The 16,671-nt window shown below is 47.8% G+C and overlaps 1 protein-coding gene across 1 annotated transcript in view; it reads left to right on the forward strand.

Annotated features, from left to right (window-relative positions):
* The first annotated feature begins 1,433 nt into the window (after positions 1-1,433).
* Positions 1,434-16,671, forward strand: part of LOC123760088 (adenine DNA glycosylase) — a 40,228-nt gene continuing 24,990 nt past the window's right edge. Inside the window, exons 1-3 of the mRNA XM_045745553.2 lie at positions 1,434-1,518; positions 4,127-4,309; positions 11,897-12,084. Of these exons, the coding sequence (XP_045601509.2) occupies positions 4,129-4,309; positions 11,897-12,084 (369 nt within the window). The 5' untranslated portion in view covers positions 1,434-1,518; positions 4,127-4,128. The remainder of the gene's footprint in view (positions 1,519-4,126; positions 4,310-11,896; positions 12,085-16,671) is intronic.

Here is a 16,671-nt window from a genome sequence, read left to right on the forward strand (position 1 = left end):
CAAATCAAATCTGTATTTTGTGCTACCCAATCCCCCATTATATATACCTAAGTCATAATTTTACCATTGTAATCATTGATATCATCTTATATCATAGTTGTTATTGAACACATTGTGTGCAACTCAATCTCCAATATATATACCTAAGCCTAACAACTTTGCCATTAAACATTTTTTATTTTATTTTATATGTGCTATCAGTGTCCTTTAATGTGCCTACTAACCTTTGTCATATTATCAATCAAGCTATCAATGCTTTCAGTGTGCTTTAATGTTCCTTAATATACCTACTAATCTCTCTCAAATTTTCTTACAATTTACCTGTTAACATTTTATAAATTTTGCTAGAAATTACTTACTTAATATTATCTGTCCCGAAACGCTGTGTGTACTAGTGGCTTTACAAGAATGTAAACACATCATGCTATATACTCTTATAAACCCAATGTAACTTCTTGTATATATATATTGTGACAATAATCTCCTTCAAGAGATTGAGCCTGCTCTTCCCTCTACAAATACGTCGCAACAAACTATATAAAACTACTAGGGAAGAAATGTCCAACAACGACAACAACATCTCCGGTTTGCCAGAGCGCAAAACGTATGCAGCCAGGGACACCTGTTCAGACTCAAACCGCCAAACTACCTGTTGATCGCTGCCAGCTCCTCGCTGATTGGTCGCCGGTCTGGCTGCAACTGCACTCGCCCCCCCATACTACTTGATGTCTGGGGTCGCCACGACCTCAGACCTCAGAATATTCAGTGCTTCCACAGTTAACACTTCTCCCGGCTATAGACGTTAGCGTGTACTGAGAGAGGTGGTAGCTTAAAGCCAATATTCCAGCACCTCACATTTCTTTTGTATTGCACTTCTTGTTATTTTGTCTTAACGTAACTTTTCATTGTGTCATTTAATTACTCTTATTATTCTGATTGATTGATTTTATTATAAGAATTTGTTTGTCCATTTTATTCATGTTTTGATTTATTTAACGTAATTAAAATTTCATGTTAAAGTTTACTTGTGTTTTGTGTGTCTTCTCCTTACCTTACCACAGACGAAGTTCCAGTTTTTCTATTTTTTTTTATAACTATGTGACGAGGCCATACCCCTAGCCTTAAACAGCCGAACACCAACGCGTTACCGTCACAATATAAATAAAACAAATAAATAAATTTTTAGTCAGAGTTGATTTTTTTTTGTATTGAGGTGGTATTTTCTCCCATGATCCCATGTATGACTTTTTATTTTTATCTTTTCGCGAGTTTTTTGTCTACACTTTGTAATCTTTCATATATAATAGGGCAACAGCATATTGCTGTGCATACCTAAGCTTGCTAATAATAATAAAAGAAAATTAATCAAAATTTGAATTATTATTATCCGTGGATGGTGAGCATAATGTTATGACCCGGGTGTCCCTGGGCGCCAGACACAACAATAACAACACGCTGGGCTCTTCCCTCCACCTCCTCTCTCTCTCACACATATACTATTATCTCCTCCATATTAAGGTAACACTCGAATATTTTACATGTGTTGGATTAATTTATGTTTATTATTGTATTTGGGTGTTAAATGGAGCTGGAAGGAGTTAATAGAGTGAAGGTTGAGAGATCCCAGAATTGGCTCTGAAATTATTGAAACTGGAAACGTCCGTGGTTTAATATCACCCATGATCTACAGGCCACTGTGGTCTGAATGTCACCCCATGATCTACAGGCCACTGTTGTGTGAATGTCACCTCATGATCTACAGGCCACTGTTGTGTGAATGTCACCCCATGATCTCCAGGCCACTGTTGTGTGAATGTCACCCCATGATCTACAGGCCACTGTTGTGTGAATGTCACCCCATGATCTACAGGCCACTGTTGTGTGAATGTCACCCCATGATCTACAGGCCACTGTGGTCTGAATGTCCACAGTGGCCTGGCCACCATGGCCTGAGGGTCGCCCTTGATCCACAGGCCACCGTGGCCCGAGGGTCGCCCTTGATCCACAGGCCACCTTGGCCCGAGGGTCGCCCTTGATCCACAGGCCACCGTGGCCCGAGGGTCGCCCTTGATTCACAGGCCACCGTGGCCCGAGGGTCGCCCTTGATCCACAGGCCACCGTGGCCCGAGGGTCGCCCTTGATCCACAGGCCACCGTGGCCCGAGGGTTGCCCTTGATCCACAGGCCACCGTGGCCCGAGGGTCGCCCTTGATCCACAGGCCACCGTGGCCCGAGGGTCGCCCTTGATCCACAGGCCACCGTGGCCCGAGGGTCGCCCTTGATCTACAGGCCACCGTGGCCCGAGGGTCGCCCTTGATCCACAGGCCACCGTGGCCTGAGGGTCGCCCTTGATCAAGATATGTGAGTGCAGCTGCAAAGATTTGCTGTACCTTAAGTAGAGAAATGGTATCAAACCATGTTAGCCTCCAGGTGAACATGCAGGTATCTCCTATCACTGGAGTGTTAGCCTACCTTCAATGCGTAAGAGCTATTCTAGAAAAATATAACATATTTCAAGGGGTTCTCACATAAAAAATTTAGTTTGTGTGTGTTTTCAGGCAATAGGGTCTCAATACCTGGAGTTAGTACCAACATATAGCTTTGTATTGACAATGGTAAATTAAGTTTGTGGGCAGTACTTAGGAAAATGCTGATGGAAAGACACTGGTACTAATAATTGGTTATATCAATAAACTAACTAATGCACAGAGAGATTGACTTTACTTTAAACTCGTGTTACAACAAAACTATGTAACCATACACAGCAGGAATTATTTTCCACTGCACTAGTATGAGGAGACACTCAGTCTCTGCCCTCTTGCATTGATCAATTCTTAACTAATTGAACACTTACAATTTCTGCATAATGACACTTACAGTATCAAGGGACATTAATTGATGTTCAGTACAGGACACTTGAGCAGTACACAACAATTCCATGAAATGCACAATAACACAATCAATGACACACAACAATATATACATCACTGAAATTAATAGCACAATGATTAATCACATGATGCTTGAGACAATAATAAATCAATGAAATAAACATGTCACTGAGACAATAAATAATGACACCAAGTCGTAAAATTCTATTCTCTCATGCTGAAGGTCACCCCTTGATCTAAAGGCTGTTGTGGTCTGAAGATCACCCTTGATCTACAGGTCACTGGGGTCTTGAAGATCACCCTTGATCTACAGGTCACTGGGGTCTTGAAGGTCATCCTTGATCTACAGGTCACTGGGGTCTTGAAGGTCATCCTTGATCTACAGGTCACTGGGGTCTTGAAGGTCACCCTTGATCTACAGGTCACTGGGGTCTTGAAGATCATCCTTGATCTACAGGTCACTGGGGTCTTGAAGGTCACCCTTGATCTACAGGTCACTGTGGTCTGAAGGTTATCCTTGATCTACAGGTCACTGGGGTCTGGAGGTTAACCTTGATCTGCAGGCTGCTGTTAATCTGAAATATAAAGACAGTTGGAAATCACAGCTGGCATAATAATTAAGCTACTGCAATAATTTTGATGACAGGTTCTTCAAATTTTATCTAGTTGGCTAGTCACCTATTTGGCCTTTATGAATAAACATGATTAAATTTTAAATTACCTTCATACTGTAGCTACATTGACCCCACATTATTAATTTAAAAAAATAATAATAATTATACTGTACTTATTCTAAAGCTCATTTGGCTAGGACATGAAGTGGTATAGTACAGTATTGCGTGCATTATTATTAAATTGTTATTATGTTAGCAACCAGATACACTTGATTTACTCTGAGATTATGCAAACTTATTGTTAAATGAAGTTGGATCAAGAATTCTTAAATTCAAAATAATAATCAAACAGATACTGTTAACATGGGCCTATTGTTAAGTGATAGCAATAAGCTGAATGATTAAACTAGTTTGGCTACAATTATAAGTTCAGCAACAAGTACTGTTTACACCATAAATACCCATTTTGTTTTAAGAATTTCTTCATCCTAATTCTTGACCAAGCTAAGTTTTACTATCATTCATAAAATTTATTGTTTCAACTGAAGTAAATTGTAGTTTTATTATTTATTTATAACAAATCATGTGCAAATATTAATTATGTACTTTATGGGAATTTCAGTAATGGTGAAGAGTGTCAAAAAAATGTCTTCATCTACAGTAGGGAGCTTACACCAGTTCACTGAAAATGAGGTTAAGGAAGTACGAGATAAGTTACTAACGTGGTATGACATCAACCACCGAGTGTTACCTTGGCGTTCTGTTGCGGCCACTGAACCGGACCTCAATAAAAGAGCATATGCAGGCAAGAGTGCTGTTTGTTATGTTGTATATACTGTAGCAATGAGTAATAAGTAATATACCGGTAGTACAACCTTAAAAATCTGGTCTACAGTATATTATTCTGGACCCATTTTGGGCTTTCAAATGCTGTATTTTGCATTTTTGGGGGAAGCCTCTTTGGCTTCCAGGAGTTATCCGGGCTGATATGAATGTATTAGACCCCTGGCATCAGTCAAAGCGAATGAAGTTCTAGGCCAACCGGGGACCACAAGCCAGACTCTGAGCCCCCATTGTACGAGGAGCAATGGTCTATAGAAACCCCCTGTGTGGTTGGAAGCATTCTGTCTGCCAGCGACCGGGTCAGGCAACCAGAAAGGTAGGCTCCCCAAAACAAATCCTATCTGGTTAAAAAATTGCTTCAGAAAGCCGAACTGTTGCACAGAACAGAACTTCCCGAATAAAAAACAAGCATGACATCACGACCGTCACCGCGCCTCCGTCTGCACAGCTCCCCTCTCTCCTGGAGGGGGAAGGGGAAGCCCCAGACCCCTGTGCTGGCTATCCACACCCCAAGTTCTGTGGTGTGATCCTGTCCTAGTGGTGGTGTGTGAGCCAGGAGTAGTTTCACTTGTACTCTGGTGCATGTGCCTAGGGTTACCTTCCCTAGTTGCCCTGTAAGTACTGCCCTTGTGGCTTGAGGTTATCTTCCACAAGTCGCTTGAGGGCTACCTCCGCTGAGGTCATTTGCTGCTCGGTGATTGCCTGCCCTTGGGGTCAGCTGGTGTGTTTCATGCACAACTGTTTGTCTCTGGATAAAAGGTAGTTTCATCACTGGTAGGGGCACAAGGTACTGTGCAGCTTGTTTTCACCATAATACAGCAGCCGGCTCTGTTCTGCCTGAGTTGTTGTGCTCTCGCAGGGTTTTTTCTTTTGTTTTTGTTTTTTCCTGCCTGGTGGGGAGGTCTGCCCCTTGGTGTTGGTACCTGTTATTTATATTGGTGGTTCTCCACTAGGTCCCAGCGAGTGAACACGTGTCCCGGGTGTTCAGCTTTTAACAGTTTGTTTGGTAGTTTGGGGCGCCGATTAGCAGTACCTTGCCTGGGCTTTCCTTAGCAGAGCATCTAAGGGTCCTGGAAAACTCCACTGGGGCTCAGTGGTCCGATGGATGTGTCTCCTGGGTCCCATCTCGCTTCATGCAAGTTTGAGGGTTGCTTTGTCTCCTTGTCTCAGGGTGACAATCACCTGTTCTTCCTTTGCCATGCTGCCTGTTGGGTCAGTGACACCTTTGACCTGGAGACCTGTGAGTGGTGTTACTTGCGTGTAGTGACACCTCGGCTTATGAATGCCTCTACTGTATTTACGAACTTTTCAGGTTACGAGTCCAATTTCTTTGTAAAATTCGAATCGGGTTAGAAGTTTTGCTTTGGGAACGAAGTTTGTTGATACGTGTATGGCCGACCTAGTGCATAGTGGCATGGCGATCACACCTCAGTTTTCCAGTGCCTCCCGCCTAGTGACAATTGCGCCTGAATTCTTTGTAAAGAATTAGTTTATTTTTTTTTTTTTTTTTGGGTATTTGAATATATAATTTATTATATATCTCGCCATGGGTCCCAAGAAAGCCAATGGTAAAGTTCAAGCCAAGAAAATACATGCGAGAATGACCATAGAGGAAAAACAAGAGATCATCCGTAAACATGAAAATGGTATGAGGGTTGTTGATGTAGAGTAGAGGATGATTCCTTCCTCATTTATTAAGAAAATGTGTGCGGTATGGGAAGAATTGTACAGTTTTGCTGAAAAGTGTCACCCAAATCAAGCTGTAGCAGACTGTTGTGTTAACCTTTTTAATGACAATGTGATGTCTCACTTCAGACAAGTGTTACAATATAGGGAAAAACAAGTGTTGCTAGACAGGTTTTTAGTGAGAAAACAAGTAGTGAGCCACAAGCAGGTCCTAGTGGTATGCAGGCAAAATGTGCCTAAGAGTGTACCCCAGAGAAGTCATCACTGCCTGATGTTATGATGGAAGAGGGACTTCCCCTCCAAACACTAACACCTCTCCTCCTCCCCCCTCTTCACCGTCTTCCATACTCCAACAAGAGTCATCAGTAAAGGTAAGTAATAACTTGTACATACTTTAGAACTGAAGATTTGGGTGAATTAGGTATAAAATTGACTTTGAAGTAAATTTTTCGGAGAGTCTAGAATGGATTAATTGAATTTACATTATTTCTTATGGGGCAAATTCGCTTCAGTTTACGAATATTCGGCTTTCGAGCCATCTCTGGGAACGGATTAAATTCGTAAATTGAGGTACCACTGTACTCCGCTTCACCCAATCCTCTGCCTTTGATAGTCAGTTGCAGGCAGCTTCTGCATTGCATGCACATTATAGATTGCTGCAGCACGCTAGGTTGGTTGCTCACCCGGATGCATCGAGGCTGCCCTGTTTTGGTTATGGGACCCGGACTTTGGGTATTAGTTGCCTCGACTTTGGTTTCGTCTGCACCCCCCCCCCTTGTCTTTCTCCTGCTGTTGTTCGTCATTTTCCTCCTTTCCCCTTGCCTCCGGCTCCGAAGCATCTGAGAGTTTTGGAGTTGGGGCAGTTGGTGAGATTCGGGCAGTTTCAGGGGATGCTCTATCAGGTGTGGTTACAGAGGCATTCGAGCCCGCTCCTCCAACGGGTGCTTCTGGGTCTGACCAGTGGGCCTCCTTCGTTCCAGCTTTTCCGGCAGCTTCTGCCTTTTCTTTTGAGGCGGAGGGTTCGGAGGACAGCTCAGCCCTAGGTCTTGATGTGGAAGTTCCCGGGGTGGGGGAGGGGCTGACTTGAGGGCCTTGGGGCCCCGTTTGACCCTGCTTGAGTTTTGGTACCCTCTGAGCGGGGCTTGTTGTTGCAGGAGGTGGAGTTTTCTTATTCCCCACTCCTTGTACGAGTTTGACATGGCGTCAGCCACTCCCCGTCTTTGGTTTTGGGTTCCCTTGGGTATTTTGGCCCCGTTTTTCCAGAGGTGTTTGGATTCCGCATCCCACCTCATGAGGTGCAGGAGGCCATTGTGGTATACCTCCAGCTCGACCCAAATTATGCCTCGATAATTGATACTGCCTCTTTTGAGTTCGGTTCTTCTTTTCCGTACTGGGTTCGTTACGAGGTTCCAGAGTCGAACTGGTTGGCAGACTGTCCGATCTTTTCGTTGGGGGCCTGGCATACGTACTGTCGGTCCCGCACGCTTGAGTGACGAGAGGCTTACCATTGTTCAGGTTTAACTTGGGGTGTGTTAGAATGCCTCAATGTGTGTTTGTTCGCCCCTATCCTTCCGTGGGACATCGACCAGGTGTAGCTTCACATGTAGGTTCCTTCCTGTTTGGCGACTGGTGGCTGAGGACTTGCGTGATGTGGCTATTTGGCTTTGGTCCTGCGGTTCTTTTCCCTTCTCGAGTTGTCTTCAGACTGGAGGATGTGGAGGTGCTGGGTGCTGTTCCTGGGTCTGGTGCGCTGGTCTCGGCAGTGTAGGCATTGGCTGCGCTGTTGAAGCAGTTTGCGCTGATCCTGCAGGAGGTGGTGCCTCTGTTCTTTGTTTCTCGTCTCACATGCCATCAGGCAGTGCTCGTTCAGTCCTTGGAATCCGCTTGGGCCCTGGCTCTTCGGTTTTCTTTGCCTTTTTGTCCTTTGCTGTTTGCAGAGTCTGCGATGGAGCAGTATCTGCATGTGGCAGCTTCTAGTTGTCGTCCCATGTCGGACTTGTTGGTTCTCCGGGAGTGTGGTGTGGGGATTCTTCCCAGAAGAGTCATATCAGGGCTCTGGGTTCCTCCCACCGTGGTGGATCAGTGGTGCCAGTTTCTGAGCCGGCAATGTCTGGGTGGCATGGTGATTGCTCTATTAGTTGGTCGGCTTCTCGTAAGGGGCATCGGCCCTTTTGCGGTTCGTCCCATTTACATGGCGATGGAGGGAGGCTCGTGCTGTTTGCCATGCCTGGTCCCATGATTTGTGGGCATTTTGGGTCGTTTCTTGCAACCTGCGGTGGCATTGGGTGGCCTCTCCTCCTTCGGGGGGTTTGGGGCTGGTGGAGCAGGCCTCTTCTCCTGCGCTCAGTCAGGTCATCTTGGAGTGTGTGTTCGCTTGGGCGTGGTCGAAATGACCTCGTCTTTCAGGTGGGTTTCTACCTGTTTTCGGTTCCAAAACAGGACTGTGCGGACCTGCGGTTCATTCTGGACTTGTCCTGTCTGAACCCCTGGGTCTATTGCCCTTTCTTTCGGATAACTACTGTCCCAGGTTCATCTCCTTTTGTAGACAGGTGCTTGGATGGTGTCCTTGGACCTTCAGGATGTGTGTTGGCACGTCCTGATTCATCCGGGGTTCAGGGACTGGCTTGGTTTTGTTGTGGGGTGTCAGGCTTATGGATTTCATTGCTTTCCATTCGGCTTGAATCTGGCACCTCTCGTGTTTATACGCCTTACCCGGGCCATGGTTGCCTGTCTGTATCTCTTAGGGGTTCGGATTCTGGCCTACCTCGACCACTGGCTGGTGTGGGCTCCCAGCCAGTCCTCATGTCTGCTCCCCAGGAATTTGCCTTTTTCACAGTTCGCTGGGTTTGGGTTCCTGCTGAACTGGTTTAACAGAACAGGGAATAATGAAGCAGAATATTTTCTAGAATTAATTGATGATTGCTTTCTTACGCAACACATTAAGGAACCAACGCGGGAAAATAATATTTTAGACTTGGTGTTAACTAACAGAAACACACAAATTAATTATATTGAAATAGGGATGCGTTTGCTCGAGGGTTTGTGCGGTAGTCTGAACTGTGCTCTGATTGTCTACCCACCAGGTCGGGTTTGGCTTCGGCGGCTGTTCTGGTTCCTTCGGGGACGTCCCTTCCGCCTCTCTCTCGCAATCGATGAGTTCGGCCAACGGGTACCTTGTGTCAACTGCTGCATTGCTGGCTTCCTCTTCGTTTTTTTTGGGTTTTGTTCCTTGACGCCTACCCGAGCCCTTGCTCGATGGGTTCACGGAGCAAGCCAGGAGACGGGTTCGTCTCTTGGCAGGAGCTTTGTGACCAGTGCTCATCAGGTCAGCCAGGGGCAGTAGGGTCCGTCCTTCCATTGTGCCTACAGCATGGTGCAGGAGTTCGCTGCGGTGTGGATGTTGCTTCGGAGGGTCACGGATCACTCCCTCACAGATTGACGATCCGGCTCCATTCGGACTGATCCCTGGTGGTTCATTGCCTGACCCACGGGGATTTGATGCAGTCCTTGGCTCTTTGGGGTTGGTCACTTCGGGTGACTCATCTGCTGAGTTCTTGGGGTTTGGCTCTTCTGGCTGTTCACGTTCAGGGGATGTCCAACGTCCTACCGCCAAACCCAACGTCCTGATAGATGGCCTGTCCCAGTTCATTCCCCTGTCCACTGAATGGATGGTTGACGCCGGCTCATTCATTTGGGCGCCTGGTATGGGCGCCTGGTGGTGGACCTCTTCGTGTCAGTGTGGTCGAGGCGTCTCCTAGTATATGTGTGGCGCCCTTCCCCGACTGCGCGGGTTGACGACTTTCAGCAGGACTGGTCGAGGTGGGGATACCTATAACTCTTCCCGCCGGTTCAGTTGTTGCTTCGGGTTTTGGCTTGTTTGGAGACTTACTAGGGGAGAGTAGTCATGGTGGCTGGTCAGCCTTGGTTTCCGGCACTGCTTGCTCGGTGTCTGACCTGGGTACTTTTCTGCGGCTCCATCCTTTTCAGCAGATTGGTCCAGTCTGATACATGGCTGATTTGATCTTCTCCTCCGATCTTCGCATCTGGTCTTTCTGACGCAGGTTTATCACCATTTGTATGGTGATTAGGTGGCTTCTTTGATGGTGTCTCACTTGCACGTTTCGTTTCGGCGGCAGTATGTAGTCTCCTGGCGGTCCTTTTGTTACTTTTTGTCTCTTCGTAGGTTGTCTTCGATTTCGGATCGGGTTGTCTTGTACCTTCTCTTAGTTGTTTCAGGACCGTCATCTTATGCTGAATACTGTCCCCTCATATTGTGCGGTGCTGGTGAAGCCACCCCTACTTATGTTCGGGGTGGATGATACTTCCGTTCCGTTTCGCAAGCTGTCTCATACATTGTTTCACCTCCGGCCTGCTCATTTGCCGCCTGAACCATCCTGGTCGCTGGACTGGGCATTCTCTTTTCTATCTTCTCCTAGGTTTGTGGTGGCCCCTTTAGTTCAGGATTGTTTTGACAAGTCTCTTTTCTTGTTGGCATTGGCCTCTGGGGGGAGTTGGATAGGGGAGCTTCATGCTCTCCTTGGGAGCAGGGGTTTTTGCTTTTTTGGTCTTGGTGGTAGATTTGTTCGTTTGCAGCCGTGTGCTTCTTTTCTGGCAAAGAACGAGACAGCAGCTTTCCGAAGTGGTTCTTGGGTGGTTGATGCTTGGTTGGTTCGGCCGGGGGGGGCATCATGTGTTGGGTCCAGTTGCGGCTCTTCACCGTTATTTGCATGCCATGGCATCGATGACTGGGGACACACTTTGGGTTGACCCGGTTTCCCTACTTCCCTGTTCCAGGGCTCGGGTCTCCCAGGTCGTCTGCAGGGTTATTCGGTCCAGCCAGCCTGCGGTTTATCCTCGTGCTCATGGGCACGAGGATTTTGGAGGTCGAACAGGGTCCTGGCCACCCATTACCTCGTTAATGTTCCTGACCCTAGTCGGTTGTGTGTCACTTTGGGTTGCAGGTTACAACCGGTTGTCTAGACTTCAAGTTGAGGTGCGAGTAGCGGCTGCCTCCTGGGTAAGTCCCTCTTTTATTTTCTGTGGTTAGGTAGCTCTGTGGAGCCGGAGGGGGGACTCCACAGAAAACTACCGTTGAATGTAATGAAACGCCATTTTCTGGGTGAGTCCCGGAGGCTCCCCGGCACCCCTCCCTCCCTCCAGTCGCCAGTATTCGCATTTTTTTATATTCAGCCTCAGAACTGAGGTTAGATAGCCGTTGCAGGGATCTGGGGCTCCCCCTTTCCCCTCCTGGGGAAGGGGGAGCTGGGCATACAGCTTTGCAGTGGTAGTTGTGATGTCATGCTTGTTTGCTTGTTTTTGGATTGGGAGTTCTGCTTGATAGTTCGGTTTTAGGTAGCAATTTTTAACCAGGTGGTGTTTGTTTTGGGATGCCTACCTTCCTGGGTGCATAACCCGGTCGATGGTAGACATGGAATGCTTCCAACCACATGGAGGGTTTCTATAGGCCATTGCTCCTCGTGCCTCTCTGAGGGGGGAAGGGCCAGGTTCTGGTTCGTAGTACCCGGTAAGCATAAAACTCCCATTGAATTGACTGATGCCAGGGTCTAATACATACTTATCTGCCTGGTAAGCTCTGGGGAGCCTCCGGGACTCGCCCAGAAAATGTCGTTTCATTACATTCAATGCTGATTTTTTAAACAATTTATTTTTGGCACACCATGGGAATGTCATTTAAAAAGGTGCACAGTGCAGGGGTTAAGCCAACACAATACCACTTCTTTTATAGACTATAATCCCAGTAAGTACAAATTTCCCACTAACATCACAGTGACTAGATTACTATTTGCCAAAATTATTTTGACTGATAGTGCTTTTGTTTCAAATTATAATATTTGCTTTATAGTTTGGGTGTCTGAGGTAATGTTGCAGCAGACTCAAGTTAGTACAGTGATCAGTTACTTTGAAAAATGGATGAGAAAATGGCCAAGTGTGGCAGATTTGGCCAGTGCATCCCTTGAGGAGGTCAACCAAGTCTGGGCAGGTTTAGGGTACTACTCTCGGGCTCGGAGGCTTCATGAGGGTGCAATAAAGGTAGGTATGTGTAAATTTGTTTTATGTTTGTAGCTGATAAGCATAAGTCTTCAGAGTACAATACAATAATACAGTATTCCCCTATCCACTGAATGGATGGTTGACACCGGCTCATTCATTTGGCTCTGCCAGACGTATGGGCGAACCCGGCTTATGAAAGAGATGTCATAAATGTGTGTGATGGTGTAAACTTAAGCTCTTCATTGTTTTCTTGGGCACTGATTAACTAACACATTTTCAGCACCTGGCTACAATCAATCTGTGTTTACTTTCCTCAATAATTAATTTGTTAAACTCTGGGCTGTAGGCTGTATCAGCTGCATGGTCATTTTGTGTCCATTAACAGTAATATACAGTTCACCCCTGTTGTTGATAATTACTGTCAGTCTTTCAAATGTTGTTGCATCATATTCATGGAAGAACTGTTTTGAAGTGTAAATAAATTTAGTTAGGTGTTCCATTATCACCATTATCCATTATTACTGGATCCATTATCCATTTCCATTATCATTATTACTGGAACATCCTTGGACCCTTTTCTGGGGGAAAGCCCCTTCGGCTCCTCGGAGCTTATCCAGGCTGATATGGATATGTTAGATTTTGGCATCAGTCAGTGTGAATGGAGTTCTTAGGCCTACTGGGGACCATGAGCCAGAACTTGGCCCTCAGAGAGGCATGAGGAGCAATAGCCTATAGAATTGCGCACGTGATTTGGAGCATTTTATGTCTGTCGTCGACCGGGTCAGGCACCCAGAAAGATAAGCATCCCAAAACAAGCGCCACCTGGTTAAAAATTGCTACCGAAAACTGAACTATCAAGCAGAACTCCCAATCCAAAAACAAGCAAACAAGCATGACCTGGTTATGCTTGTTCTGGTTGAAACTACTACTAAAAGTCAAATGAGTGGACAGAACTCCTCAAAGAAAAACAAGCAAACAAGCACGAGATCATCATGAGCCACACTGCCGTCTGTGCAGCTCCCCCCTCCCCGGGAGGGGGAAGGGGGAGCTCCAGACCCCTAATGCTGGCTACCCACACCCCAGTTCTTGGCTGATGTGTTTGAGGCTTGGTTGTGTGACTTTAGCTCCAGTTTCTTGTTCTCAGTGCTGTGCCTTCTATCAAATGCTGTCTTCAGGGTGGTGCACGAGCTTGGAGTAATCTTCACAGGTACTCAGGCTGCATGTGCTTAGGATTCCCTTACCTGAGTGCCTTGTAAGTACTCCCCTTGGGGCTTGGGGTTATCTTCCACAAGTCACCTTGGGGTCTATCTCTGTTGGTCTTTTGATGCTCAGTATTTGACCGCCCTGGGAGTGCTTTGAGGTTTTCTCCTCCCTGGTTTACTTTGGGGTAAGAGGTAGTTTGCACTGATAGGGGCACTGAGTACTTCACAATTTGTTATCACCTATTATAGCGGCCGGCTCTGTTCCGCCTGGATACGTTGTCCTCTTGCGGGGTTTTTCTTTTGTTTTTTGTTCCTGCCTGGTGGGGGGGTCTGCCTTTGGTTCTTTGCCTCTGTTCTATATTAGGATCTAGCCATATCTGTGTTCTGGGTGGTACCCCTTCCCCTGCTCGGCCCCCATGAGTAAACATGTCCCGGGGGTTCAGCTTTTAGCAGTTTGATTGGTAGACTTGGGCGCCGGTTCACAGTACCCTGCCTGGGCTTACCCTTAGCGATACCTGTCTAAGGGCTGTGGGAAACCCCGCGGAAGCGCAAGGGGTCCGATGGATGCGACCCCTGGGTCCCCTCTTGCCTTCTGCAAGTTTGAGGGTTGCTCTGTCCCCCTTGTCTCAGGGTGACTCTCACTGTTTTTGCCTCCGTCATGCTGCTTGTTGGGTCGGTGACACCTACCAAGAGTCCTACGAGTTTTGCTGCTTGTTTGTGACTCGGTTCACCCAGTCCACTGATGACTATCCGGGTGCAGGCGGCTCAGGCGCTGCATGCTAGATATAGGTTGCTGCAATGCGCTCGGTTTATTGCTACCTTGGAAGCTCCGAGGCTGCCCTGTTTTACTGATACGGACCTGGATGTTGGTCGCTTCAGCCTTGGTTCAGTCCACGTCCCCCTCATTCTTCCCCTGCTGTGATTCATTGTGGTCCCCCTCCCCCTCTTTTCCCAGCTTCTGGCTCCGAAGCGTCTGAGGGCTTTGGGTTCGGGGCAGGGTTTAGAAGGTTCTGAGACTCGGGCAATTTCGGGGGTTGCCCCTTCTGGGAAGGCGATGGAGGCATTTGAGTCGGTTCCCCCAGCCATGGCGACGGGGTCTGACCAGTGGGCCCCCTTCCTTCCTTCCTTCCTTCCTGCCTTTCTGGCGGCCCCGGTTTTTTCTTGTGAGGCTGGGGCTTTGGAGGATGAGTCGGATCTGGGTCTTGGTGTGGAAGTTCCCAGGTTTGGGGAGGGGCTGGCTTGGGGGCCTTGGGCCCCAGTGGATCCTGCCTGGGTTTTCCTACCCTCCAAGCGGGGCTTACTGTTACATGGAGTGAGGTTTTCTTTTCCCCCCTCTGCATACGAGTGTGATTTGGTGTCGGCTCCTCCCCGGCTTACCTCCTGCATGACCTGGATTATGCTTCTATAATATATTCGTCTTCCTTCAGGTTTGGGTCTTCGTCACCATACTTCATTTGTTATGAGTTTCCAGAGTCGTCCTGGCTTGGGGACTGCCCTGTTTTGTTGTTGGATGCTTGGAGTACTTTCTGTCTTACCCGCATGCTTGAGTGGCACGAGGTGTTGACGGTAGTCCAGGTTTACCTGGGGGGCAAATTCGAGCACCTCAGTGCGTGTTCGTTTGCCCCTGCCTTTCAGTGGGATGTTGGTGTGGTTCAGCTTCATGTGCAGATTCCCTCCCTTTAGGCTGCATTGGTGGCTGAGGACTTGAACGCTCGTGGCCTGCTGGCTTCGGTGATGGGGTTCTTTTCCCTCCTGGAGCTGTCTTTGGATTAGCTTCAGGAGGATGTGGAAGCGCTTTTGGCTGTTCCTGGGTCTGATCCCTTGGTCTTGGCGGCGCTGACTACGCTGCGATGACTTCTGTCTCAGGTCCAGCTTTTGTTGGAGCCAGGCACTTGGATAGTGTCTCTGGACTTTCGGGACGCGTATTGGCATGTCCTGATTCATCCGGGTTCAGGGATTGGCTCTGTTTTGTTGTGGGGCATCTCGGTTACCACTTTTGTTGTCTCCCGTTCGGGTTGAACTTGGCACCTCACGTGTTCACACACCTTACACGGGTCGTGGTGGCCTGTCTGTGTCTCTTAGGTTTTCGGGTGCTGGCTGACCTCAACGACTGGCTGGTCTGGACTCCCAGCCAGTCTGCATGTCTGCTCGCCAGGGATCTGGTTCTTTCCCAGCTCGCTGGGTTCAGGTTCCTGGTTAACTGACAGAAGTCCTATATGGTTCCCTCTCTGGTTCGGACTTGACTGGGTCTTGTGTGGGACTTGGACCACTTCCTTGTCTCTCCCACCAGTCTTTTGCTTCAACTGTGCTCCCACCTTTGCTTGTTTCTTAGTGGCTCCCGGGTCACTCGGAGGTTACTCGAGGGTTTGTGAGTGAGCCTGAACTTTGCCGTGATGGTCTACCCGCCAGGTCGGGTTTGGCTTCGTCGGCTGTTCTGGTTCCTTTGAGGACGTCCCTTCCGCCTCTCTCACGATCGCTGGGTTCGGCCTCCGGGGGCTTTACGTCAGCTGCCGAGTCTCCAGCTTCCTCTTTGGCTTTTTCGGGGTTCAGTGCCTGGGCGCCTACCTGAGCCCTTGCTTGATGTGCTTACGGACACATCGTCTCTGGGCTGGGGGCTTTGTTACCAGTGCTCACCAGGTCAGTCAGCGGCAGTGGGGTCCGTCCTTCTGTCGGGCCCACAGCATGGTGCGGGAGTTCGTGGCTGTGTGAATGTCACTTCGGAGGGTTCGAGTCGCCCTCGGATCAACGATCAGGCTCCATTCGGATTGCTCCCCAGTGGTTCATTGCCCGAACCGTGGGGGCTGGTCACTTTGGGTGACTTGTCTGCTGAGTTTTCGGGGTTTGGCTCTCCTGGCTGTTCACGTTCAGGGGGGTGTCCAACATCCTGGCAGACGGCCTGTCTCAGTTCATTTCCCTGTCCTTGGAATGGACGGTCGACGCCGACTCAATTCAGTTGGCTGAATCATTCACTCTCGGTATCCTGTCCGTTTTCTGGCTGTTTTAGCCGTGAGGGCTATTTTATCAGCTAATGAACGGGCGTGCTAGTTGGATGACGATTTGCTTGGTTATTTGTTTTCTTTTGGGGGGGGGGGAGTTCTTTGGCTCTGTTTGGATGTAGGTTGCAATTTTTACCAGGTGGGATATTTGTATTGTTTCCCCTATCTTTTTGGGTGCTCTTCCCGGTTGACGGCAGATATGACATACTCTAAATGTAGAGAGCTCATAATGGCCATTGCTCCCTGCGCCTCTCTTATGAGAACAGGTTCTGGCACGTGGTCCCTGGTAGGTATACAGAACTTCCAAGAGTGATGACACCAAACTAATATGGCACATGTCAGTTTGGATAGCTTCAGAGGGCCTCCAGGGCTCGCCCCAAAAATGGCATTTCATTACATTCAATACTGGTTTTTATAACTGGATTGAT

Source organism: Procambarus clarkii, chromosome 16 (assembly GCF_040958095.1).
Source record: "Procambarus clarkii isolate CNS0578487 chromosome 16, FALCON_Pclarkii_2.0, whole genome shotgun sequence".
Lineage (NCBI taxonomy): Eukaryota > Metazoa > Arthropoda > Malacostraca > Decapoda > Cambaridae > Procambarus > Procambarus clarkii.